Source organism: Poecilia latipinna, unplaced genomic scaffold (genome assembly GCF_001443285.1).
Source record: "Poecilia latipinna isolate Pla-1442-1.1 unplaced genomic scaffold, P_latipinna-1.0 Scaffold131, whole genome shotgun sequence".
Classification (NCBI taxonomy): domain Eukaryota; kingdom Metazoa; phylum Chordata; class Actinopteri; order Cyprinodontiformes; family Poeciliidae; genus Poecilia; species Poecilia latipinna.
Window position 1 is genome coordinate 366,711 of NW_015112747.1, and position 25,287 is coordinate 391,997.

Below are 25,287 nucleotides of genomic sequence, written 5' to 3' on the forward strand. Positions count from 1 at the left end.
AAGGAGCCAGCGAGTATAAAAAGAAATGGAGCTGAAAGAAGCTTTTTTAATTCCTCACTAAAAAAGTTGCCCTCATAAATGAGGATGGAAGCAGTAATCGGTTATTTAATGTCCCCGGATGAGCGACGTCTCTCTCCCTTTCCTCAATGAAATAAACAGGAGAGCACCAGAAATTGCTTTGACATTTCACTTACTTTACCTATTCCCGTTATTTGCTTTTGCAACTCCATGACTCGGCCAATTAAATGTTGTTTTTTTTGTTTGTTTTGTTTTGTTTCCTTTATCTTTTTTGTTTACTGTTTTTACTTACCATGTGTTTTATTTCTGACACCTCCGTCTACAGCGTTCAGCAGGTGACATCATGATCCGGAACATCCAACTGAGTCATGCTGGGAAATACACCTGTGCGGTTCAGACCAAGGTGGACAGCGTGTCCATTGCTACAGATGTGGTTGTCAGAGGTAAGGATCCTTCTATACCAAAAAAAAAAAAAAGAAAAGAAAAGATTTAAAACTACCAGTGCAGGCAACCACACTCAGTTGGCTGAGATGATTGGATCATAAAGAGTGGAGCTAAAAGCTTTAGCATCTGATGTGAACACCCACAACGATTAAAGGCACCCCCAGTAGAGCTGCTTAAAATCCCTTGAAATGCACACATCTTTAATTACTTATCTTAACATAATCTCTCACTCTCTCACACACACACACACACACACACACACACACACACACACACACACACACACACACACACACACACGCACAAACGCATTTCATTTAGTGCAATAATTGAATTGGGAAAAGTTCTGCATTCAGAAAAGATTGCTACCAACAAATCCCAGAGTGCACAGTTGTTGTTTCCTTCTGGTATCAATGCCTCTTTTGCAAATATTTCTTTTGTAGCAAAAACGATTGGAGTTTGCAAAGAGAAATCTCCTTTGACAAACACATTTTTAAAAGGCTCTTGGTCTGTGAATTGAGAAAGGCCCATGAAAAATATTGAGTTCCCCTCTTCAGAACCACTTCTTTTTTGATTAAGTCGAAAATGTTAAATGTTGATCCTTGTAAATAAATAAATAAATAATACACGACTTTTCCCTACGAAGGCAACCAGAGTCCTTTTTAAAATATCCTGATGCTTCATCCCACCATTTGCTCCAACATGGATCCCCTGGGCCTCAGTGTCACAGATCATTCCCTGTACTGTACAGTGGGCAGGAGGCGCTTTTTCACAGAATTACACCCCCCCACCTATATATATATATTTTTTTTTATTTTTTTTTATTTTATTTTTTTGCATGCGTCACTTTCGTTTTTAATAAATTGTAAGACTTTGTGGCACAAACAATTTTGTTCCCATATTGCATGCTTAGACATTTACCACTTTGTCACACAATCTAATCAGTGGGGGGAAAAAAACAGTCAGATTTTTTAATTTAATCACTTTTAAGACCACATGATAGTACCAGTAGAGTGTATTAAAATGACTAGGTAACAATCACTACATTAGAAAACCTCTTATGAATACATTTTTCAAGAACTGCATATAAGAATAAAAGAGGAGTTTTGAATGGCTTTGGATAGGTTTTGCACTTCAATCATTTGGAGCTGCTGCTCTTAATTTCCCTTTCTTCTAATCTGTTTGTTCAGTCAGCTTTAAGCATGGCCCACCCACTGCACGTCTTATGTCTTCTTCCTCGTGTCTCCGTGTGAGTGAAGTGTAACTAATCACCCTTCCAGGTCCTCCGGGCCCACCTCTGGATTGCCAGGTCACTGAGATGACTGAGACTACTGCCTCTCTTTCCTGGAGGCCAGGGCTGGACAACCACAGCCCCCTCCTCAGCTACACCATCCAGGCTAGAACACCCTTCTCTCTTGGATGGCAAACCGTCGCCACCGGTAGGCTGATGCTATTGAAGACATTTCCTTTTGGTCTCTGAGAAATACAGTTTAAATATGTAGATTTATTTATTTATTTATTTATTTTTAAAGTGAAGGATGTAATGGTTATTTATTTACAACACTAATAGTGAGGCGGTGGGAATAACACCTTGGAGAAAGATGTTTCCCCTGTATTGATGAGATCTTTGTCTTTATGATTCTCAGTACTGGGACTGTTAAAGGGGAAGCAGCTCTCAGCCACGGTTACTGACTTGAGTCCCTGGGTGGATTATGAGTTCAGAGTTTTGGCAACCAACAGCGTTGGAACAGGAGAGCCCAGCAAACCCTCGAAGAAGACCCGCACCAAAGAAATGCGTATGGATTGTTTTCTCTCTCTCTCTCTCTCTCTCTCTCTCTCTGCTGATAAATGTTTACATGACTGATGTCCAGTAAACAACATCAAGCAACCATCAGTAGCTAAATGTACTGTTTGACATAGTCAGAGGAGATTTTGTTTATTTAGGAAGAAGAAATAATCAACCAAACACAATTTTGTTTTGCTCTGTACTCAGTCTTAGCTCATAAAAATAATTGGATAATTGGTTTCACAGGAAAACTTCGGCAAAGTCAAATTCAGGTCATTTATTTCAACTGTTTTAGGGCCAAGAAGACAAAGAAAACACAGAGTATCAAATAAAGAACTCAAAAAATAAATAAAAGTAGTACATGCCAATAATACATAACTGAAAAGTGAAGACACCTGTAACAGAATAGACATTGAGAAAGCCCAGGATAACGTAGGCCTATAACTATTACTTTTCTCAAAGAAAAGGTTGGAAAAAAAGCCAAAACATTTTTTTTAAAAGTCGGTTTGCATTACAGACAAAACCTACAGGTTTTGTCTGTAATGCAAGAATGTAATGCAAGCTGGTTCCACAAGAGAGGAACTTGATAAAAAAATTTTCCCCACTCGAAACTCCAAGAACTCCCAATAAATCTGCAAGTAGGAAGCAAAGTGCTCTTGGGAATATATGGAATGATCATATCCATATTTTAAGGTGGAACTTGAATATTAAAGAATTTGTAAGTAAGTAGGAAGAATAATGTAAAGCTCACTTCCACATTTCACAGGTTAGCCAAACAGGAAAACAAACCTTGAGAAGTGCTCTGACTTCTTTCACTTTTCATCAACTCTCGCTTCAGTGCCTTTAAAAGAGCTGAAGGCTTTTGATTGAAACTCACAAATACCAAAACGCTTCCTGTTTTCACAAATTAAAATCAGTCAACAAACAGCGTGACATGCCGATAAATGTCAAGCGCTCTAGAGAAAAAGAGGAACACATCCTCCACCCATTCCTGCTTGATTTTTGCTCAGGTTCTTGAGTGTTTTCTGGCAATCAGAGAACAAGAAGGCAGGGTAAGAAGGAAGTGCACAAAATGTTACATGAGAAACATAACTGAGCTGTGTCTGAGGAAACCTTATTTGTTTGTTGCGTCCTCAGATTTTATTGTGTATTGTAGCCCATACCTGGAATATCATCGTATCCACCAATGCACTTGAAACGGATGTATCATCTCTTAGAAACTTTACATAAAAGCACAAAGCCTTTCATGTCACTTAGGTGACATAAAAAATAAGAATAATAACAGAAATAATTAAAATAAGGTTTTGGCTGTGTCAGCTTTACATTTGGTGTTTTGTTTTTTTTCAACACCTGTTTGTGTCCAGCTGTATTGAAAAACTTCATAATTGATATATAAACTCTAGAATTTGGCTGAACTTACCGATGTTTTTGACCTTCTTAGTTCCCAGAGTGACTCCAGCGAGGGTGAGTGGAGGTGGTGGAGGACGATCAGAGCTCGTCATCACATGGGAAGTAAGTATACAAATAAATACCAAAGATCACTTATGTTTTTTTTATGGTTTTAGTTGCTTTCTAGTAGTTTGTGTAGGTTGTACTCGTGCTGTGTGTTTATGTTCATTTTTGTAGTCTTGCATTGCTAGACAGAATTTTCAAATGAAGTGTAATTGCGTGGTGACTGATGTAAAAGTGATTTTCACTCGTTTTCTTTTTTATCGTGTGCCTTTGCATTTTGATTTTTGTTTAAAAGACTGGAGTATGTGAGGGATACATTTTCAACTTGACTTGGATTGCTCTGTTGTAATTCTTCCTAGCAGCTCATGCATTTAGTTTTCCTGTCACTACTGTCTTCATAGTGCTGTGTTATTTCTGTACCAAATGCTGATTTATGCTTTGGGGAGATAATTTGGATCGTTTAAAAAAACAGAGTTAAAACCTGTGATCCGGTTTGTTGGGTTAGATAATTAGATTAGAGACCAGAAGCCTCATTTTTAGGCCACCTTTTTGAAACACATGTCAACCTGATGAGATTTCACCAGCCCTGAAGGTGCTCTGTGGTACTTGGCACCCAGATGGTACCAGCAGACCCTTTACGTGTTGTAGGTTTTAAGTTGGAGCTTCCAGGGAACAGATTTGCTTGTGAAGCAACGTCAAACGTGTGCTTGATCAGATTCGGAGCTGCAGAAGTTTGGAGGCCAAGTTATAATACCTTAGACTTGGTTTTGTGATCCCTAAAACATGTCTAAACATCGCTTTGATTTGTTGCCGGGAAAATATTCCTGCTTAAGGAGGAACACTGTTTCCAACCTGATGGTTCTGCAGTGCTGCAGTCCCAAACTGTGTTGTAACTCTCACACCTTTCGATCAGAACTATCCTGAAGTATTTTGGCACTTTGTCTTTTACACTCCCAGCATGCGTCACGAGCTGATGTCGATCTCAGTTGTCCCACTAGAGCAATTTTAGAGACGCTGTGACCCAGCTGTTTTGTCATTACCAGAGCTTTATCAAACTCTAAGTACCTTACTATTTATTTTCAGGATTTAAAGCATGTGCTTAAAGTTCATCCGCTACCTAAAATATACCAAATTGCTGGCGATACAATGAACAGATTATAAGGGTGATTCATTCTGTGTCAGTAGTCATCATGTTTTTCCTATTTGGTTTATGTAGAAAAAAAAACAATATATATATTATTTTATTTTATTTATTTATATTTTTTTGTCAATGAGACTTTTATAAGAAATGATATGGTGGCTATTTTTACTGATCATTTTTAATAAAGCTGAATGAGAAAAAAGAAAAAGTAAACACCATTCATTTGGGCTAAACAGGAGTACAGTTATTAACACTGTTGCCTCACATTAAGAATATCCCTGAATCAAATCCTTTTCAGGGCTTTTCTCTGTGGAGGCTCTCTGCTGATACTTTGGTTTTCTTCAAAAACATGAATGTTAAGTTAAATGCCACTTTAATTTGTCATTTGGTGCGAATGAGTGTGTTGGTTGTTTGTCTTCGCTGTCCTTTTGGACTTACAGAGTTCTCGGTATAGGGACCCCACCTCTTGCTCATTTATCTTTTCAAATTTGGACCAGACTGACCATGCAAAGTTTGGACCATAACATGAATTTTAAAACAAGCGTTTGCTCTTTCAGTAACCACACTTTGGCCTCAACATGAAAACATGAGTCAATCTCAGCCAAACTGTTTACTGAACTCTTTTAGGTGAATCAGTTCAGGACTGCATTAGTCCATATTTAACACTTGGCTGGATTAGCAAAATATCCCAGATTTGGTTGTTTCGTTCGGCATTAAATTTACAGTACATATGCATTTCTGTGAATTCTGTCATTCAAGCTTGTTTCTAATGAGTCCTCTGCCTGCCGTCTCCTGCCTGCTGCTCAGCCGGTTCCCGAGGAGATGCAGGGCGGTCCGGGCTTTGGCTACGTGGTGGCGTTCCGCCCACTTGGGGCTCAGGGCTGGATGCAGGCTGCCGTTACGTCCCCTGATGCTTCAAGATACGTATTTAAGAACGAGACCATCCCTCCCTTCTCCCCTTACCAAGTCAAAGTCGGCGTTTACAACAACAAGGGGGAAGGACCTTTCAGCCCGGTTACTACCATCTACTCAGCAGAAGAAGGTGCGCAAAATAAAGCATCTGTCTTCCAAAACCGTATGAAGTCACCTCTGCAGACAGTCCAAAAATATATTAACAAATTATTATATTTCCAAATGTTGAAACTGGTATGTCAGTTTTGTATTTCTGCAGCATCAAACCCCCATTCTCTTGTAATACTGTTTCACTTGTATGTGAAATATAACACCCAAAAAAAAGGGAGGGGGTGTTTCTGCACACAAAACAAATTTAGCTGCAGTATTTTTTTTTTTTTTACAGTCATGCTGTGTTTGTGGGTGTAGAGAATGCATGTAATTGTAAGCATCATGTGTGCCTCAGAACCCAGCAGAGCTCCAGTGAGGCTGAGGGTGAGGAGTGTTTCAGCATCTGAAGTGGAGGTCACCTGGAAGCCGCTGGCGTGGAGCAACAGCCGCAGACGTATCCTCGGCTACGAGGTCAGGCCAGCAGATGCTCACGTAATTTGACATGTAAAGGATGCAGACAGAATTGGCCTTATGTTTTTGTTTTTCCTTTTTATTATTTAAAAGCGAGGTGTTCTCTTTGCGTTTCCTGTGTTATTGTTTATTTAAAATCAATTGTTTTACACTTCATGCAACAAGGGCAGGAGTTAAAATAATGGACTCGAACCGACGAAGTGTAACCTGAGCATCGTTTGTGTTTAGCTGCTGTACTGGGGAGAGAAGGAAAAGCCGGATGCAGCCAGCGTGGTCAGAACAGAGGGGAATAAAACATCAGTACTCATCAGGGATCTGGAGGGCAGCAGTACCTATTACATGTCCCTGCGGGCCTATAACAGTGCCGGAGTGGGTCCACAGAGCAGCATAGTCAATGTCACGACCAAGAAACCACGTAAGGACTCCACTTTAAAGATGCTGTTGGCGAATGGAAATGTCCTTTTGTGTGTTGTATTTTCCTTGTTCCTGTCTTTTTTTCTTCTTTTTTTTTTTGCTGTTTCTTCATTTCCCCCTACCTTTAGGGCCAGAGTCTATTGAGCACATATTAGATTGAGGAAAGTGGTCAGCACCAACTGTAGGAAGATTACGGCTTAGCCTTTTCTCTGCGTCAGCTGATATTTTACTAAATTTGTGTGTTGCAGCCATACTTAATAGAGTGTTTTTCTAAGGGGGGGATTATTAAACAGTTTGATTGAATTTGACTGGTTGCACTAAATTGAATTGATCAGTTTTCTCTAATACACACAGGCCCAAAATCAAGTATGCACCCTAATATATATTATTGCTTCTCCTAAACCAAATATTGATGGGGATGTATGTATACATCAGCGCCTGTATGTATAATTTTGACCCAGTCTTGAAAAAAAAAAAAAAAATCTATAATACGTGATAATGATGATTAAAAGTCTATTGAATTTCTTTGTTGTATAATTATCCCAGCACAGAAAAGGAGCAGCTCAAATAAATAATTCAGGAAGTAAATTGATATTGATATTCTTTCCCAAGATAAGTGAACTACAACGGAAAAACTCAATGAGGGATTTTTCACCCTCAAAATATCTGTAGTCGCTGTTATAAATATCTTTTTGCGTGCACAGATTTATATGTAAATATCTGTTTCATTAACTGTCAGCGTGTTTCGACAGTCTGGGGAAAGATGGATCTTTTTGCCCGATTTTTCTTGTACCTTGAATGCACCATTCACTTACTTTATGGGCTCTGCAGTGTATATTCCTGTGTCATAAGCATATGCACAAATATTTAGGCATGCTCAACAGAACCTTGTGGTGCAGATTATTAAAAAAAAAAAAAAAAAAAAAAAACTTTTCAGTCAGGGATGTGACATTTTAACATGTTTAGCTTTATTTGATGTTGGATGTTTGAAAATCTTCCACTTCTTCAAATAATGCTTTTCCTAGCAGAGACCACTACTAACAGAGGCTTTGCAAACTGCCGTCAAGTTCTTGTGTGTCTGCGTTACTTATTTATTCAGCCACTTGATGCTGTTCTTCTTGCACTCATGCCACACCCTGCCGTCCGTTTCCAGCTCCCAGTCAAGCCCCAGTTAAAATCATGTGGAACACGTCCAACTCCAAAGTCATTCTGCGGTGGGACCAGGTGCACGCCTTGGAGAACGAGTCCGAAGTCACGGGATACAAGGTAAAAAGTGGAGAGTTTCACACTTTGCTGTAAAGTGGTCGCACCTAGGAGGAATCACAGCTAAGATGAAGAGTGCATAGTTTTATACAGACTTATAGTCTATTTACATCATTTTTAAGGTTATTGGTGTATTGTGTAGTTGCATTAGGCTGTAGGTACCTTTATGCTCTTTAAAACAGCATCACTAGAAAACGACCGTAACAAATCATTGGGTAACTCTGTTTAAAGAGATGGGGAAATATTTTCTAGATTCGTAATATTAACAATAAATGGTATGTTTAGGTGGTTGTTTTTCCTTTCTAACCCCTCCACCCTAACCCTTTATGTTAGTAGTATATTGATATTGATATTCTTAAGGAGGAGAAAACCACGAGTTTTCTCCTCCTTACATCCTTAAAAAGAACATTGAACTCTCATGTTAAAGAAATCTTCAGTGGACCTGACAGTGTCCTTTAATACCACTACATACGTTGACCTCGCTGGGGCTCAAAAGCAAGGAAACTCAAGAGGCTAAAGTGGCATTTCAAAAAGGCAACATCTGAACTCAAGCAGCAAAAGGTTATGCAAAAAAAAAAAAAAAAAAAAAAAAGAAATCAGCCCTGCACAAGCTAAGCACAGGAAAATACAGCGGTAAAACCTTTAGAAAATTTTTTTTTGAATGATTACTGGATGCTTAAAGTCTGGCGAACAACCACGGTGACACAAGTGGGGTTAGAAACGGCAGACATGGGGATCAGCAGTGGGAGGCAGGGGTTGGCGCGAGGCCAGAGCAGGCAGGAACAGATAAGACCGAGACGTAGTAGCAAGAGCCAGAAAGACAAGACAGATAAGTATTTCATGATGAAGCAAAAAACCAGAATATATTTATGACTAAAAGGATTTATGCTCATCTTCACACTGTAAAATATTGATGTACAATACAAAATATTGTCTACTCTAAAGCCACGGCATTTTAGCAAGCATCGAATAAATAAGAAAAGTGTTTTCTTTTCAAGGTAACCAAGAATTTACTGTATATGATAAACACACTAGCATTTAAATATTACAGTTTCTTTGCTCAACTGTGGAATATGTAATATTGTAGAAAATGACACTTCTATAAGGGTCCAATGAAGCACCTTATGCAGAGTGACTAGGGAGCTGGGCAGTGATTTTTAATAAAGAAAAAAGTAGCAAATCAAAGAATCTGATAGAAAAGTAAGAATTCACCTGTAGTGGACTTTAGACATTATTATAATATGTGACACAGACCAGAGAAAACTAAAGATATGCACTTACTGTGATAATAATAAGAATAGAACAGAGAAATGACACAAACAAACTTGAACAAAATTAAGTAATCAGAAGGCAGACAAGCATTTATCAATATCACAATTAAAATCTGACAAACTGGATTTTTTTTATCCGGGAGTTTTGATCACATATAAATTCCGAAAATCCACTTTGTTATCCGTACAAACTTCCTCGGTCCAAAATGAGAAATTTCTATCAATCTGGGATTCTTAAGGCATTTCATCATCAATATTAGGTTATCAAAAGCATTGAGATGACGGAGAATTTGCATTTATTAATCAATTCAGAATTGTCTATATATACAAGTGAGTGGATTAAAAAAAATAGATTTCATTCCCCACCCGTGACAGTTATGTTCTTGATTAAATATCTTTCAGTTCAATTTGCGTAGCACCAAATTACAAAAAATAAATAAACAAATGTCATCTCAAAAGTTTATTACAAGACTAGTAGGTCTAAATAATATTCAGTAGAATCCACGTTGTTCAAACTAATTTCAGGTTTATTGAATTCTTTTTAGTAAAATACGATCATATTGTCACCAGTAACTGCATACAGTCCAGCTCAATGTTAATGATAATAGAGTACAATCGAAGGTAGCCCATCTTTTAATGCCCAAAGTTAAAATTAAAATCTAATTTTACTCACTTTGCAGCAATCCTGTGTGTTGACCAAGCATGTGGCGACAGTGGAAAGGAACTGTCTTATAACGGAATCCTCCAGCAGTAGGAAAACTAACCTATGTCTGCATATTGTTGAATGCCGATGATCCAGATAGTGTTTTATCACAATAAAAAGTTGCTCTACAGTAAGCAGATCTCAGCGGGTGGTAAAACTGAGAAAGCATCCGTAGCACAAGCAGCAATTAAAAAGTCCAGATTAATAAACCTTCATAAGACTGGATCTTCACAGCTCCACCGAAGGGGCCATGGCAAATGTTTGCAGTGTTATTGAGAGACTTGTTTAAATCTGATTACTAGACATTAATAAAACCTCTTTATTCGATGCCAAGTGCCTGGAATGACGTGAAGCCGTGACACAGACATTTAAACTCTGTTTCCCTGTAGGTGATGTACAGCCAGGACAAACACAGCCGCCCTAGCGTGGTGGAGACCAACAACACCTCCTTGGAGTTGTCGCTCCCAACCAACCAAGACTATGTCATCCAAATTAAACCGTTCAGCGAGGGAGGGGAGGGCATCAGCAGTCGCCAGATTACCATCCCCAAAGTGGAAGGTAGGACGGCGATCACAATAAAAGTCTCTTTAAAATGCATGTTTATACTATTGTTAACATACGAATTCAAATTACTTTGGTCCTGCTTTATTTTTTTACCCGTCTGCTGCTTTGTAGCTTATTGTTCTCCGTTTCTACACAGTAAGACGGTGACTTTGAATAATCTCATAGATGAAAGTGTGAATATCCACTTAAACCCTCTAAACACATCCCACAGTTGCATTTAATTGATAAATTACTGCACGCTTCCATATGAGTCATTTTTCACAGTAAATCCTGCTAAATGTTTTTTTTTTTTTTTTTTTTAAATCAAAATATATATATTTTTTCCTCACACAGTAGCCGTTAAAATTGTAGCTTTTCCACACATGATTAAAGTAGCAGAATGGTCTCCATCGTGCACTTAAAGCTGAAAGTGGACGTTTGCTTTTGATGAAAACTGTCTGTTGCTTCCAGCTCTTCCACAGTCTTCATGCGTGCGCTTGTTGTGCTACTGCCATCTAGTGACATATAGGTGTACTCGCACCAAAAGGTTCAAATAACTATACAGGAAACGCTTTTTTTTTTTTTTTTTGGTTCCAACTCTTTTGTACATTATAGACACAAGCTTTTGGTTTTGTTTAATTCTCATTTGATTCTGTATCCCAGGTTCCATAGCAACGGGAGCAGCTCCAGAGTCCTTGGGATTTTCAGCGGTGAGCCTTGGAGCTGTAGTTCTCACAGGCAGAATGCTGCTATGACAAACATCCAGATATTGCAGCTTCTTATTCAGAGTGGAAGGACAGCAGGTCAGAGACGACACAAGGCCTAAAGCCTAGTTTCCTCCTGCTCCCTTCTCCACCCTACCATGTCTCTCCTCTCTGCCCCACAAAAGGTCTTCTTTGTGAGCGAAGATCCTTTTCTTCACTTTTCTAAAGTGGTTGCTGAAAGGAAGTGCCGCTTTCAGAATTTGCTTTTGTGAAACCGAAAGGGACGCCTTGACTCGACTGACTCCAGCCTTTTTTTGAAGATGAGTTTTTCTCATCTACTTTCTAACTAGTGGATATTCTTGTATGTTTTTCACCTTGGAGGATAAATTAGTACATGTACATGCTCTCCCAAAGGAATTGTGCGGGTTATTTTCTAAAAGGATTTATTTAGTCTGTGTACCACTGAGCTTTTCCTTCAGAAAACGGAACTGAGAGTGGAGGCGACCTACATCGCTTACTTGCTTATCTAAAGTGGAGATTTACTTTATTGGAAGTGAGAAGTGTTTCTCTTTGAGAGGAAATGCTCATCCCATCAAATGGAATAAAAAAAAAAAGTGGGGATTAAGCTTCACTGCTTTAAGACAAAACAGAATTTGGGACCCTTCTGCTCTTTCCTGCTTCGATTCCTAACATTACAAGTGGCCATAAAACTGACTGGAACCAAAGTGGCTGCCACAGTGCAGCTATACCTGCTGCATTGTGGGAAAAGGCAGCCTGTACTCACATTGCTTAATTTCTGTCAAGCAGCTGGCTTGTGTAAATGATAAATGTCCCATCTGGCTCCGTCATCAGTGTACAACCAAGACATACATGTATGAAATCCTCAGGTCCCAAATGAGCCTTAAGTCTTATGATTACCATCCGACTTATCATTCAGGACAACGTTTGTTTTTGTTGGTCCACCTTGTATCTTAGCTCTCGCTGAATCATATCTTTGAATGTTTCGAACTTGGGGGGAGGGGAAACTAAACGCTTTTTGTCGTCTTTCTGTCCTGATGAGCATTGTTATACAATAGGTGGTCCTGTTTTCTGACTTTTCTAGCAGTTTATATCAAAACCAGCTCAGTGTTTCACTGTCGGTTGGTCAACGTGTGTGTGTGTGTGTGTGTGTGTGTGTCTTGCACACACACAAGTGGTTTGAAAGGATCAGTCTGCTTTGAATAAAGATCATGCCATTTTCCTCATTTCTGTCCCCGTTGTAACGTTGGGCCAAATGTTCTTTAAATTAAAGTGTTGCCTTTCATTTCGCTCATGCGGTTAAGATTTTGACAACCTTTTACATCACTTCTACATCTCTACCTTTTGCCTTCTGAAATATTACACCAACATAAAAATGCCCTTTGTTACTCCATTTAGCTCTCGTGTAGTTTTTCAAGAAAGTAGTGCTGGATGGAAAACGATGGATGGCTTTCAAAATGTCTTTTTTTCTTGCCCATTTTAATACCCTGGAATCAAATACAGTACAAGTAATTGCCTTCAGATGCCACTGAATTAGTAGTGATGAGTTTTTTGTACTAAAGTTTTTTTCTGTATAAAAAACAGAAAAAAAGTACAAAAAAGTTTTTTTGTACTAAAGTACGTTTCTGAGTTTTTTGTACTAAAAACTCATCTATGATACAAGTCCATCTATGATCAATATTACATGTAGCGCTTGGAACTCTAAACTGAACAAATTAAAAGTGGTGTTTGCTTATAGAAAGTAAAGGTTAAAATTGTGTTCATAAGAGGTACGATAATGTTTATAGGCACCGACATGCTGTTGAAAGTTGGGATTTCAAGTTTTGAAATCCCAACTTTCAACTATAACTGGAATGGTGTCACCTTAGGTGTGACGTCAAATCCAACCCCGATTTCCGGGGGAACTGGAATGCAGCATAAGAGTGCAACTACAAGCAGATTGATAGCCCTTTAAAATTAAGAAATTTAGATTCACTTTCTAGCGTTGCAATTTCAAATCTAAGAATAAAGGAAAGAGCTGCTACACACATAATACACAGGACTCATCTTCAGCTTTCCTTCGGTCTTTATTTGTTTTTTGGATGAAGCACAATGTACAGCAAAGACACAGCACCAAGCAATGGAGAGCAGCAGAGCAGAGGAGATGGAGCGGAGACACAGAGTTAATCGGACACGGCTTTCCCACGCTGCGTCTTCCTGGATATCAAACTTCCACAAATGTGCCGTCTTTTCAGCCCATCCTGCGTCAGTCCGTCCCAACAGGCTGCTCCGAACAGGATTTGGATTACTCAGAATGTTAATGTTAACGGTGAGAAGTGTTTCAGCTGGGTTCGCGTAGTGTTGATGCAAAGCTCGATACTTTTAGGTAACTGGTGCCCCCTAGTGCACATCCTACTCATAGTCATTCACTAACGTACTTCACGTCTTCTACAATCCACCAAACGGCACCAAAAGAACGGCACAAGGGATAAAAAAAAGGCTGCATTTCTCTTTCCTTCAACCCTCCAGCTAGACAATGCCATGTTTTTTTTTTGTTTGTTTTGTTTTATTTTACACTTAAAAAATGCAGAACCGAAATCTGAAACACAACAGGAGTTACACCACACATGTGAACATTGTAAAGTTTAGTGTTTGAAAGCAAAAATCATCAGTAGTGCATTCATAAACCTCACATGACAATGTGTTGCATTGTCTTATTTTTAAGTTGCTGAGTGTATTTTTTTTTTCCTCCATGGTGCATAAATTTGATTAAAATATGAGTTTGGCAAACAGGCAGAGATTGTATTCAGTAATCAGTTTGTTAGTTTTTTTTTCCACATCTTAAAGACAGCATACTTAAAGGGAAACCTTGTCATGCCAAGTTTATGTATTTGTCTCTCTGGCACTTCTGCAATTAAAAGGAGCTCATTTATAAAAAAGTTTTTTTTTTTTTTTTTTTTCTCAATACAAAACTGGCATTTGTACAATTTTACTGCTATCTCGATTGGCACATTACACGTCTGTGGCATTCGTCTAACATTCACGTACTAAATCCCACACAGCTAAAGGTTCAGAGATGTTTCTCCTACACTGTATTCTACTTATGACGGCGAACTTCACATGACACATCAGAAGAGTTCAGATGCATAATACCATGTAAGCAAAAACGGTTTGGAAGAAGAACAAAGTATTGTTGCAAGTCAGTAACAAAAAAAACAAAACAAAAAAAAACAGTGCAACAAAACGCGGGCCTGCAAAACCTCTGACGTTCCTTAAGATTTAAATTTAAAAAATGAACTGATATGTTTAGATATCTTGTACAGCACCATCAAAATGAGATGCAGGTGGGTTAAAAATGAAAAGGCTCAACCACAATGATTCACTTCCATTGAGTTTTCAGTTATGGAGTAGGACAGATTTTCCCCCGTTCCTTCACAAGAAGAATTGTGAATATTTGAGCCTGAATCTTTATCGTCAGTCAGTTTGCTTCCTCCTTCTGCATCAACATCCATGCTACAGTCTGATTACAATCCAGTAATGCAAGAAATTATATCATGCAGACATTACCTCAAGTACTACTTTTACCGATGCAGCTGTGTTTTGAGTCTACTCTATGAGCTTTACCACACAAAACAGCCAAAGTGGCTTTTACATCCAGATGGACTGTGAAAGCTTATCTAAAGGCAGGGAGAGGAGAGGAACTTGGGCTCAATCTAAAGCGTCATTACTTCACACCGTTCTGAATCAATCCAACAGCTACACTGTGCAACAGCAGCTCCTGCAGCATGTGTGCATCCCTGCGTACTTGCCACCCACACGTCAAGTTTTAAAAACACGTGGAAAATAAGTGGGTTGAAAAAGACAGAGGGACTTAAAGTGATCAGGCAGAGACGACAATCTCCTTTAATCAATGCGCGATTGTCGTCGTCCAGTCGAAGAATTTGTTTTCTCCTTCAGTCGAAGCAGAAGTGGAGAAGTGACAATTGTTCCCAAACCTTCTTTTCTGAATTTGTTATTGGCTACTTCATAGATCAAAAAATAAACAAATTCAGTTCCAGACACATTAGCATTATTAAATTAATTGTCGATCATTAAGCTATTCCCAAATTTCCTTCTATGAAATCTGAAATGTGAGCTCAGATTATTCCACAGTGATTCATTTAACAGAAATCCTTAAACTATAACTTCCTTTAAGGAATACTCAACCAAGCGTTTTGAACGTTAAGGTCCTGAGAGGCTTTGCAGGGGAATTTGGTTGGATCGTGACTTTTAATTGTTCGTCGTGTTTTGGCATTTTGTTTGGGCGGCTTTGCAGGCATGAATCATACAACATTTTTGCTGCTCGACTATGAGCGGCTCCTTGGATCAGAATGAGAGGAAATGCTTCGATGGAAATCTAAAAGTTTAAAAGGTCCGTTTCGCCATTGTACAAGCGGATCTCTGTCCGGAGCCCTGCTGACAGTCGTCGTATGTAGAAGGGATGGTGTGGGTGGTGTCTTCAGCTCAGGTACTGACACCTCTGGTCCACACGGGGGCACTCTTGCTCCAGCACAAAAACGAGTCTAGGGACAAGACGAGCCACAATCACAACCTTTCAAGACAGAGGCGTCAGTCAGGGCCCAGACAGCAGCTGTACCTATGTGGTGCCATGTCGCTCCTCAGCAGACGGTTCGGTTTCCCTAATGACGACCGCCTTGGTCACCTGCATGTCTGGATGCTGCTGCTTGGCTTCCTGTATTGCAATAGCCAGAGCCTACAAAGACAGGAGGAGCCTTGTGTGAGACGCTCAAGATGATAAAGATTTTCAGCTTCAGTTCAAAATGCATTTAAAGTTTAGATTAAACACAAAGGCAGTGTGGGAATGAACGCACTTTCAGCAACGCTTTGTTTCAGCTGTTCATTAGTCGTTTTAAAGAAGCTGTTATTGTCACAGCATTTCAAGGAAAGCCTGGTCACGTCGCAGTTAGCAACAGCCCATTTACTAACTAAAACACCATAATTAATTTAATTAATTTTGAGAAAACTCCATTACTTGTAGAAGTTACAATGAGCATTTAAGTGCTTAAGTGCTATTAATATGCACATGAATTAGTAACTTATTGATGTTTGTTTTGTTTTTTTATCTTGTTCCCCACAATAAATAAAATGTTGCCATTTTCTATTCAAGATTTCCTCTTCCAAATTTAGCTGAAATAATAAATTGTAATTGCTTTTAAGATATGGATATATTTAAAAACTCTTTATGGACAATTTTATCTTCTTTCAGTTTGTTTGTTTTCAGTTTTTTGTTTTTTCTGACCACTTTGAACTGTGTTTCAAGTCTGACCTTTCCACAGATCACAAGTCTTCCCTTCTTTTTGGATTCTGTTTTATTTAACTCTTTCCTGTCTCACCTGCTCTTGGTCCACGTCGTCATCTCCAGTGATTATAATCCTCTTTTCAATCCTCGTCTCCGAGTATCCACCTTTCACCGTCTGCAACACAGAGTTGGCACTCCGTAGATGATTAGCAGATAAAAGTCTTTCAACAAATGCCAGACGATTGCATGTCCCTTGTGTTTTTTTTTTCTACCTCCGTACCTTTGAGACATGAGTGGTTGCTGAGGTAACGTTTTCAGCGACAAGGATAGGCGAACCAGCCGACTCTCTTCCAAAACCGCCTCTGTGCACCTGATAAAGCAAAACGCAGCCAAACACAAATTACAAGATAGTTAGCACAATACTATTAAAATTTCTGTCCCATTTGCTAGCGACTTTCCATGGAAATGACCATTATTAGCCTCTTTGAGTTGTTTGTCAATAGCTAAGTAGCCAAATGCATATTAAAGTTGCAGCTGCATTCAAATAACAGCAAATTACTTTCCTAAATGGCAAACAAACAAGCCCTAAAGCCCAGCAGTCATAATATGCATGTGCTAATTCTGTTGTTTAAACTTCATTTCAAAGAAGTGCATTAGAAATAATAGAGTGGTGTTCAGTGAGGTTGCTAATTCCAGTGGTGCACATTTATGGACAAAGGTAACAAATATTAATGTTTATTAGTACATTCCTTTGAAACATAAACAGAAATGCTCTCAGACACTTGGTCAGATGTCTAACATAAAGCTGCATCACATCCTGTTCGTCTGCTGTGCCCTTCATATTTTCCAGACAGAGGCGTGTCATTCTTTCACTTAGTGAAGTGTCAGGAATCAGGATTCCTGTCATGGGGCCAGGCTTCTACAGCTTCATTACACTTGATTCTCCCCAAAGTCCTTCAGGTCATTTCTCCTAACAGCATGTTAGGGTGGCTTTAAAGGAGATAACTTTTAGAAAAAAATTTGTTTTTGTTGCATATTCATTTAAACAGTCACCATGTCCTGACTTTATAGTACGGGGCATAATCCGTGCAAAAATCTGGGTCCCATGTCTCCTCCCTGTGGTCCTCCAGTCATCTGCAGAAATACGCCGCTCCCGGTCAGTAACGGTCAGAGCCAGGAGGAATGTCTTAGCACTCGTGTACACGCTGCTCACACCCTCTCCCTTGCTCTCTGCTGCACAACACCTCCTCCCCCACTGCGGAGCCCGCCATGAATGTTAGTTTGCTTCTCTACCATTAGAGCAGCTGCTGCAAACCAGCAAGCTTGAGCTTGTATGTGCTGTGAGGGAGGTGTGAGCAGCACATACACAATTGTATTTGACAGCATTAAGACCTTCCTCCTGGCTCTGATTGGCTGCTTCTGACGAGAAAGAGTGCATTTCTGCAGATGGCAAAGCAGCACATCGAGGAATCAGAGGAGCATAGATTAGCAGTCTCCTGTTATGCTGTCAGAGTTTTGTGACAGTTTTAATAAATATGTAAAAATATATATATATATATATATATATGTAAATAAAAGATACCTACTGCAGCTTTACTAGAGTCCCCCCTGCTGAGGCACCTCTGATGTTTGGAACAGAAGCCCTAAAGGCAGCTGGAGCTGCAGCACGGTATTCAGCTCTCATCTTACTCAACTAGTAATCCACGATTTTATAATGACAAAATATAAACAGGTTTGTATGCTTTCACAAAGTGCTTCTGGAGTCATAATAAATACAAATATTTCCAAAACATCACAAGACATCGTAAAAAATAAATAAATAAATAAATAAAAAAATCGACTGTCTCCAGCACAAGACAAGCTGCCTGATAAGAGCATTCGCTGTGGACAAACTCTGAGTCTGGTTTGTTTCCATAACGATGAAAAAAGCCATGTTGTTAGAGCAGTTTTTGTCCTAATCTCCCCTCTGCTGTGTGTATAAGGTGCACATGTTTTAAATTGGGCTGTCATTTAAATAGATTAAGGTCAACATCTACTTTTGTTTCAGTGTTTCTGGTATGCAAGTGATGTCGGATGTTTAAAAATGAAAAGCCTCTATGCATTCATGTCTGTCATCTTTTGAAGTGATTGGACGGCAGGTTAAACGGTCAAGGTCCTGTTTATACTCACTGGAGATACGCTTTGTCTCGTAGAGTAAGAAACCTCGCTTAGCGACGTGATCCCGTGATCCTGGAACAGAGACCCAATCAGTGTCACGTATTTTTAGCTCGAAGCAGCTAACTTTACATTTCAAGCTCTGATTGTGTCGAAAAGCCATGAGCCCAACCTGATCTGTGAACTCAACTATGGTGGTGGTGAGCTCTGACCCGTTGGGCTGAGTCTCTGTCCTGGTGTCGGTTTTTCTCACTGTTGGGGTGGGCATGACATCACTGGCCTCTCTGCTCAGAGGCGCTACTGTAGGGAGGCGACTGGCTTCTTTGTGCGACTGATCTCTGTCCACTGATGATGACACTGGCACTGACCTCTTTGGTTTTTTAGGCACAACAGGCTTGCAAAAAAAAAAAAAAAAAAAAAAAAAAAAAAAATTTGGTTTGGTTTGGTTTCTACTTTAATTTTATCCAAACAATAGGAAAGGAGTACAAAAATTACTGCATAAAGCTTCTGAAAAGGCTACCTGGCCGTCGGGTCTTTTGACATCTTGTCTGACTTCTGGTCGGATCTCTGGTCTGACCTCGGTTCGAACATCTGGTCGGACCTCTTCAGCCTGAATAAGTCTGGCCGGAGGGCTGCTACTAGCTCCTCTGGCGAGAGGAGCGGACACTAACGGAGGCGGTGGTTCGGGGGCTCCTTGCTGCTGGAGCAAGTCGATCCCGAAGCGCAGCCCCCCGTCGGGCGAAAGATCCCTCTCTCCCAACTCTGACATACCCCTGGAGAACTCCTCCATGCCCGTTTGCAGATCTGTAAGGACGGTGAAATCTACTTCAGCCTCAAGGCTGGAGGTCGAGCTAACAGTGATGCTGGAACACTTGCGCTCGATGCCCAGGTGGGTTTCCTTCAGGTAGAGGATGTCATGGTCCTGGTCATCCTCGGACACAGAGCCTAGGCGTCTCTCCCATGGTTCCTTCTATAGAGAAAAAACAAACAAACAAAAGAAAAAAGACATTTAAATTATCTTTAATTTATGGATGTGTTTTTTGAAAACCTAAAGTAGCAACCTCATGTAAGTAATCTCATCAGGCCATCCCATAAGAAGTCACACATTTTATTTCTGACTAGTTGGTTTTATTCTTATGCTTCTTTTCTTATGAGCAAGCATCACATGAATCCCACCATAGTGTAAAAAAAGGAATTAATCGTTTTCCCCTTACCAGCCAAGTATATTTTACTGTTTATAATAATGTTGAGAGTGTTGGAGAGACTTTATTGACTGCAGTAGCTGCTGGTCTGTCTGTGTCACATGACCTGCTCTGTGCTGATGTTTGATATCCACATTTGGCAGATGAAGTCATTAAATTTTGAGACACTGAAAGCAAAGCGCTACATTAATGAAGCCGGTGTCCAATTTCTAGAAGTATTGATAGCGCTCAAAAAAGTTCGAAAAGGCAATTATCAGAACAGAAAGATAACATGCTAATGTGTTTATTAAAGCTTAGTTGCACTTTAATAAACTTACACTTTGGACCTGTTGACATTTTTCATTTAGTTCGTCGAAGCTTTACGTGTCGAGTCAGAAAAATGTTACGTTTCAGCGCACTTAAATCACACAACATATTTGTCTTGATCGTGCATCAGAGTGACTTAACATGCCTATTCTTAAAGGACGTGGATCAAGACAACATAATTTTTGTGCTGGACTGATTAAAACTCACAAACAGTTCTTTAAAAGCGTGAACATTCTCGCCTGACGTATGGCCAAACAAATCAAAGTGCTGAACTCACTGAACTTTCGCTGAAATGCTCCTCGTGGATGGCAGGGCTCGGAGGCGTGTCCTAGAGAGTAAAAACACAAACAATAAGCAAAACATTAAAACAAGACTCGTGATGGAAGTGTTTTTAAGCATATCGGAAAGGGAAGTTAAGGAAAGTTGGGAGTTTTTTTTTTTTTTGTTTTGTTTTTTTTAAGTCACGCTCCACTTGAATCCCAGCTTATATTGTAACAGGTAGAATTTCTAGTAAATAATGTGACTTTATTATTATTATTATTATTATTATTCATTGCACTTGAGTAAGCTTTCATAGCGCTGGATGCAGGGTACAGGTGAGTTCCTTTTCATTAAATGAACACACAACTCCTTAAATGTACAACTGAGAATTTAGAAAGTAGAGCTGCTGTCAGAAGCATGCACTTGAAGTATCATTCAGTGGATTATATCAACAAAAATGATTGCAAGTGCAATGGTAATGCCATGCACTGAGAGATCTGATTTAAAAAAAAAAAAAAACAGAAAGAAATTCCCTTTCAGGGGAGATGTATTCATATTTGGAAATGCAGCATATGAATACCCCAGCCCTGAGGCGGCTTGGCAGTTCTGCAGGATATTACTTGTAATGTTTTTTTTTTTTTTTTTTTTTCCCCCCCCCGTTTTTTTCTTGTTGCTACAGAGGTGCCAAGATAGAACATTTGCTTCAGATGCTCAAAGCTTTTTTTATTATTATTTTTTTGCAAAAAGGGATTTAAATTATGTGAAAATAGGCTTTAAGAAAAAAGAAAAAAAAAAGGGTGAAAAGGTCTTGAACTCCTTGCAACAACGACCTCCTTCACTTTGTGAGGCTGTTGGAAGGAGAGACTATGTGTTAAGTTGACAGAGTTAAGGACGCCTGAAGCTTAAGCAACATGAGCTTTGCTTAAAGGCCCACAGCGTTCTCAAACGGCCGAGCAGACGTGAAGCTCTGCAGAAGAAACGGGAGGGTAGGGGGGAGGGGCGAAAGCAAAATGCTCCTGATCCCATGGACGTGAACTGAGGCAGTCAATGGTACGATGCGCAGGGACGCGAACTTTTGCTTTCTCATTAGCAGCCACATGACTTTTGAAGGATTATGCGTGTGTGTGATGTTATTTTGTATTCAGATGATTAGAAAACAAGATCTGAAAACCACACTGGCTGAAGCTCATGCAATGCTTTAGTTTCCGATGATGGATAAAACAGGCTTGGAAGGAACTGGCGGTTTACCGGTTGCTTTCTCTTGGCCGTTTCTTGGCTGGTGGTCCGGTGGTGGATGTGGCTGCTGTCGATGTTGTTTGGTCTCTCTCGAGACCAGTGCGTTTTCAGAGGGAGGGTGCGAGGGGGAGCAGTGGGAAATTTGGAGCTAAACTCTAAGATGTTTGGAAAATTGTCCTCATGCAGAGAACTCCCTCTTGTCCCTGCTGAATCTCTGCAGTCCTTCAGCTCCTTCTGTGATAACAACTCGCTCGTCGTCTGATGGGGAACTTGGGTTTGCCGATACGACTCCAAAGACTGCAGCACAGTGGCATCGTCATGTCTCCTTCCTGACTCGCAGGGCAATTTATTCATCTGTCCATTCCCAGCAGCACCAAATGCGCTTTTGTCAGACTGGCTTTGAGTTTGAGGATTTACAACTTTGTTCTCCTTATTCAAAGACTTCTTTGATCTTTGCGGTTTGAGCGGAGCTATTTTGGTGACTTCTGAATGCGAGTTCACAGTTTTGTTACCATCCTTCTCCCCCGAGTCGGGGCTCAGGTCTCTCGTTTTCCAAGCATCACTGTGCCTTTTGCCACTCTCACTTTTAGGTCTGTCGCCCTTAGGGAAGGAATCCACAGTTGCAAGAGATTCAAAGGGTTTGTTTTTCGCTCGACGCTCGTACAGAGAAATGTTTGTGTCTTTGTTCATTTCATTCATCATCTTGTCAGGTGGAGAGCCATATCCATTTTCATGAAGCATATTCCTCACTAACGCAGAATCATGATGGCCGTTAGTTGCGTCCTCCATCTTGTTCATATCTCTCCGTCCTGCTGAGTCAGTTACAGATGTTCCCAGCTTAGTAGTTAAACATTCCCTGGATGTTTGGCAATTGTTCGTAATTGCCTCTGGCCCTGATGAGGTCTCACTTTTTTCTGCATTGAAGTAAGAATCCAGTGTGGTCTCATACCCATCCTGCTTCTCAATCAATTTGGCATCACTGGTTGCCTAAATTGACAGAGTAGACAGTTTGTATTAGCCTAAAAATGAATCCTCTATTAGTAATCCCTCTTTAGCCCCAAGAGTCAAGTTCTGTGCAAGTTTTCAAGTTACCCAAATGAAAATAATAGGAACATGGTCTATGAAACAATTACCTAATATTTCTCTACATCGAGCTCCCAAATAAGTGTAAATATTGTAATTTAAAAATCTACTTATTAGATTTTTAAAGAATCTGAACGTGAACGTTATGCAAAGTAATTGGTTTTTACCCATCGTTCATTTTCCCACTGGACTGGGTTTATTGTGAAGCCTTTATAAATTGGCAAAAAGAAAAAAATGTTTAAAGTTTAAAAATTTGCCTAATTTTTATTCATTCGTTTTCATTTTTATTGAGGTAATATTTGTTTTGATATTATTAGAAACAGCATGGCCTGACACCCTCACCAATATGCTTGTGTTTCATTCATACGGTATATCAAGAGACGTGGCTGTAGAAAATTATTACAGCGCCATATGTCTGTGTGTTAAAGTTATTCTAGCATTCACAGTGGAATCTATGCAAATACCCCGGCTGCCATGGAGTTTTATCTACTACAAATATGATCCCCCCCAAGAGTTAAGAAACTGTTATAAACTGTACAATAGCAGTGGTGGCCAAACCCTGAAAGAACTCAGTATGAGGCTGCAACCCTCAAACACTCTGCACTAATGAAGATTTACTCACCATAGCCTGCTGAACCTTTAAGGTGGCTGACACAGCAGGGACTTAGTGATTAATTCAGCAAATACTTAATTAACCACTTACAGGCATTCAAAGACTTTATAAGGAGCTTTATTAAAAGAAGACAGACATTTGGTTTCAATTTAAAATGTCCAATCCAGCAAAATTCTACGAGTGAGGACAATTGACGATATTTAAATTTAACTTAGTTGTGTTAGTTGAAGCTGAGTTGTGACAGGTTTGGACATTTACACCTGCAATTAACATGAACAGAGGACTTTTGTGAGTCGATTCAAGATTACGTGATTAAGAAATAAAAGGCGTAACAAGTGAGCGCAAAGAGCAGGAAGCGAGTCGTACCGTTTTCCGTTCCGGGGTTCCTGCAGGAGGAGTTGCTGAAGGCAGGCGCTTCTCTCTCGGCGCCTTCTTGCTGTTGGGTTGCTTCAAAGCTCTCTTCAGCTCGTTGATGCTGGCCTGGTGTTTCTGCAGGACGTCCTCCGGCTTATCCAGAAACTGCTGCTCGGACAGCAACGGACAACATGAACAGAAATTAACCCAGCTCGCTAGAAATGTAAACACAGTTACCATGTCTAAACTCAGCTAAATATATTTGATTTGTAAAAAAAAAAAAAAAAAAGAAAAACTTCCATTTCCTCGACTCAAACTTTAATTTTATATCACGTTTAAAATGACAGAGGTCGTTGCATCATGTTCTTCAAAAAATATGCAAACTATATGCATTTGATACATGACCAGTGACTGATATGGTTCCACTTTGTACCCTTGCAGATGAAATAAAGTCCACTTAGAAAGGAATTGTTGTTCGAGTTATTGAGTCAAAATGAGTCTATACGTTTTAATATACGAGCCAGAATTAAAATAAAAGAAAACATCGTTTAGCAATTGAAAAGACAAGTCGTTATCTCTGCTACACAAAGCCGGAGCTAATTGAGTTCTGTAAAAATCCAATACGTGTCTATTATTCAACATAAGAGCTCTTCAACTCGCAAACATCTTTGAAACTGACATTCGGAACCATTATTACGAATTAAAGTGATGCATTAAACAGCTACGTGCACCACAGCGATGGGAGCTTTAAAATTGGACTCTTTTATTTTTGCTGTGCATCCGACAAGCGAACGATGCAGACGTAAACTCGTCATCACAGACCTCCCGACGACGTTCATACACAGCACATGCCAGAAATAAGAGGACGAGCAGTACCTCCTGTTTGGGCCGAAGGTGCACCACATCCTTGTCCGACAGATGAGGTGGGGAAGGGGGGTGTGCAAGCGGGCGAGGTGGATTGAGCGGTTTTAGGGGCAAAGCAGCAGAGTTTGAGGGGCGACGCGTGGGAACAGATGTGTGCAGAGACAAAGAGGTAAAATGCAGCACGTGAGTGAAAACAGGCAAACGGGCAGCCAGAGTGACAGACAGAAACAGCTGTTACCATCTGGCAGCAGAGGGAGGACTTCTGACTCGAGACTATTAAGCTGAATAATGTTCTGCCAAGAAGACGGGGACAATCCATTTCAGTGTCAGCCAAATGATAATTAATGCAGTCGCTTATTGATTCGAGTGTTTGAGAGAGGATTATTCCCGTGCTTCTTTATCCAACGATTTGATGAGAGCAAACCACAAAATGAGAAGTCCAATAACGTGCTAATTGAATGGTCGTTTGTCTGACAAAAGACGACAACACACACACACACACACACACCCACACACACACACACACACACACACAGCCTTGGCAAAAATATTTGCGGTTCTTCTGCTTTTTTCATATCTTGACATGTCGCAAGCATAAATTTAAATGTATTTAAGTGACAGACTAAGACAAAGTATTGTATATTATTGGGAAAGGATTTGTGTTTTAAAATGCTTTTAAAATTTAAATTCTAAAAAGTGTGTGGTG

At 39.8% G+C, this 25,287-nt stretch overlaps 2 protein-coding genes across 9 annotated transcripts in view; one reads left to right on the top strand and one right to left on the bottom strand.

Annotated features, from left to right (window-relative positions):
• cntn3a.1 (contactin 3a, tandem duplicate 1) overlaps window positions 1-12,623 on the top strand; it is a 101,750-nt gene extending 89,127 nt beyond the window's left edge. For both annotated transcript variants that reach the window (XM_015028630.1, XM_015028631.1), the window contains exons 14-23: window positions 344-461; window positions 1,743-1,901; window positions 2,109-2,258; window positions 3,690-3,760; window positions 5,649-5,883; window positions 6,199-6,314; window positions 6,543-6,729; window positions 7,882-7,994; window positions 10,355-10,523; window positions 11,172-12,623. In XM_015028630.1, the coding sequence (XP_014884116.1) occupies window positions 344-461; window positions 1,743-1,901; window positions 2,109-2,258; window positions 3,690-3,760; window positions 5,649-5,883; window positions 6,199-6,314; window positions 6,543-6,729; window positions 7,882-7,994; window positions 10,355-10,523; window positions 11,172-11,263 (1,410 nt within the window). In that variant the 3' untranslated portion in view covers window positions 11,264-12,623. The remainder of the gene's footprint in view (window positions 1-343; window positions 462-1,742; window positions 1,902-2,108; window positions 2,259-3,689; window positions 3,761-5,648; window positions 5,884-6,198; window positions 6,315-6,542; window positions 6,730-7,881; window positions 7,995-10,354; window positions 10,524-11,171) is intronic.
• A 654-nt stretch (window positions 12,624-13,277) lies between these two features.
• Window positions 13,278-25,287, bottom strand: part of LOC106945159 (band 4.1-like protein 1) — a 46,563-nt gene continuing 34,553 nt past the window's right edge. For 2 of the 7 annotated variants that reach the window (XM_015028624.1, XM_015028623.1), the window contains exons 14-24: window positions 24,594-24,623; window positions 23,730-23,885; window positions 21,680-22,654; window positions 20,448-20,498; window positions 19,183-19,632; window positions 18,835-19,056; window positions 18,678-18,737; window positions 16,789-16,878; window positions 16,603-16,683; window positions 15,846-15,962; window positions 13,278-15,771 (exon numbers count right to left, since the gene is read on the bottom strand). In XM_015028624.1, coding sequence (XP_014884110.1) covers window positions 15,846-15,962; window positions 16,603-16,683; window positions 16,789-16,878; window positions 18,678-18,737; window positions 18,835-19,056; window positions 19,183-19,632; window positions 20,448-20,498; window positions 21,680-22,654; window positions 23,730-23,885; window positions 24,594-24,623 — 2,232 coding nt within the window. In that variant the 3' untranslated portion in view covers window positions 13,278-15,771. The remainder of the gene's footprint in view (window positions 15,772-15,845; window positions 15,963-16,602; window positions 16,684-16,788; window positions 16,879-18,677; window positions 18,738-18,834; window positions 19,057-19,182; window positions 19,633-20,447; window positions 20,499-21,679; window positions 22,655-23,729; window positions 23,886-24,593; window positions 24,624-25,287) is intronic. The other 5 variants (XM_015028626.1, XM_015028625.1, XM_015028627.1 and 2 more) reach the window with 4 other exon arrangements.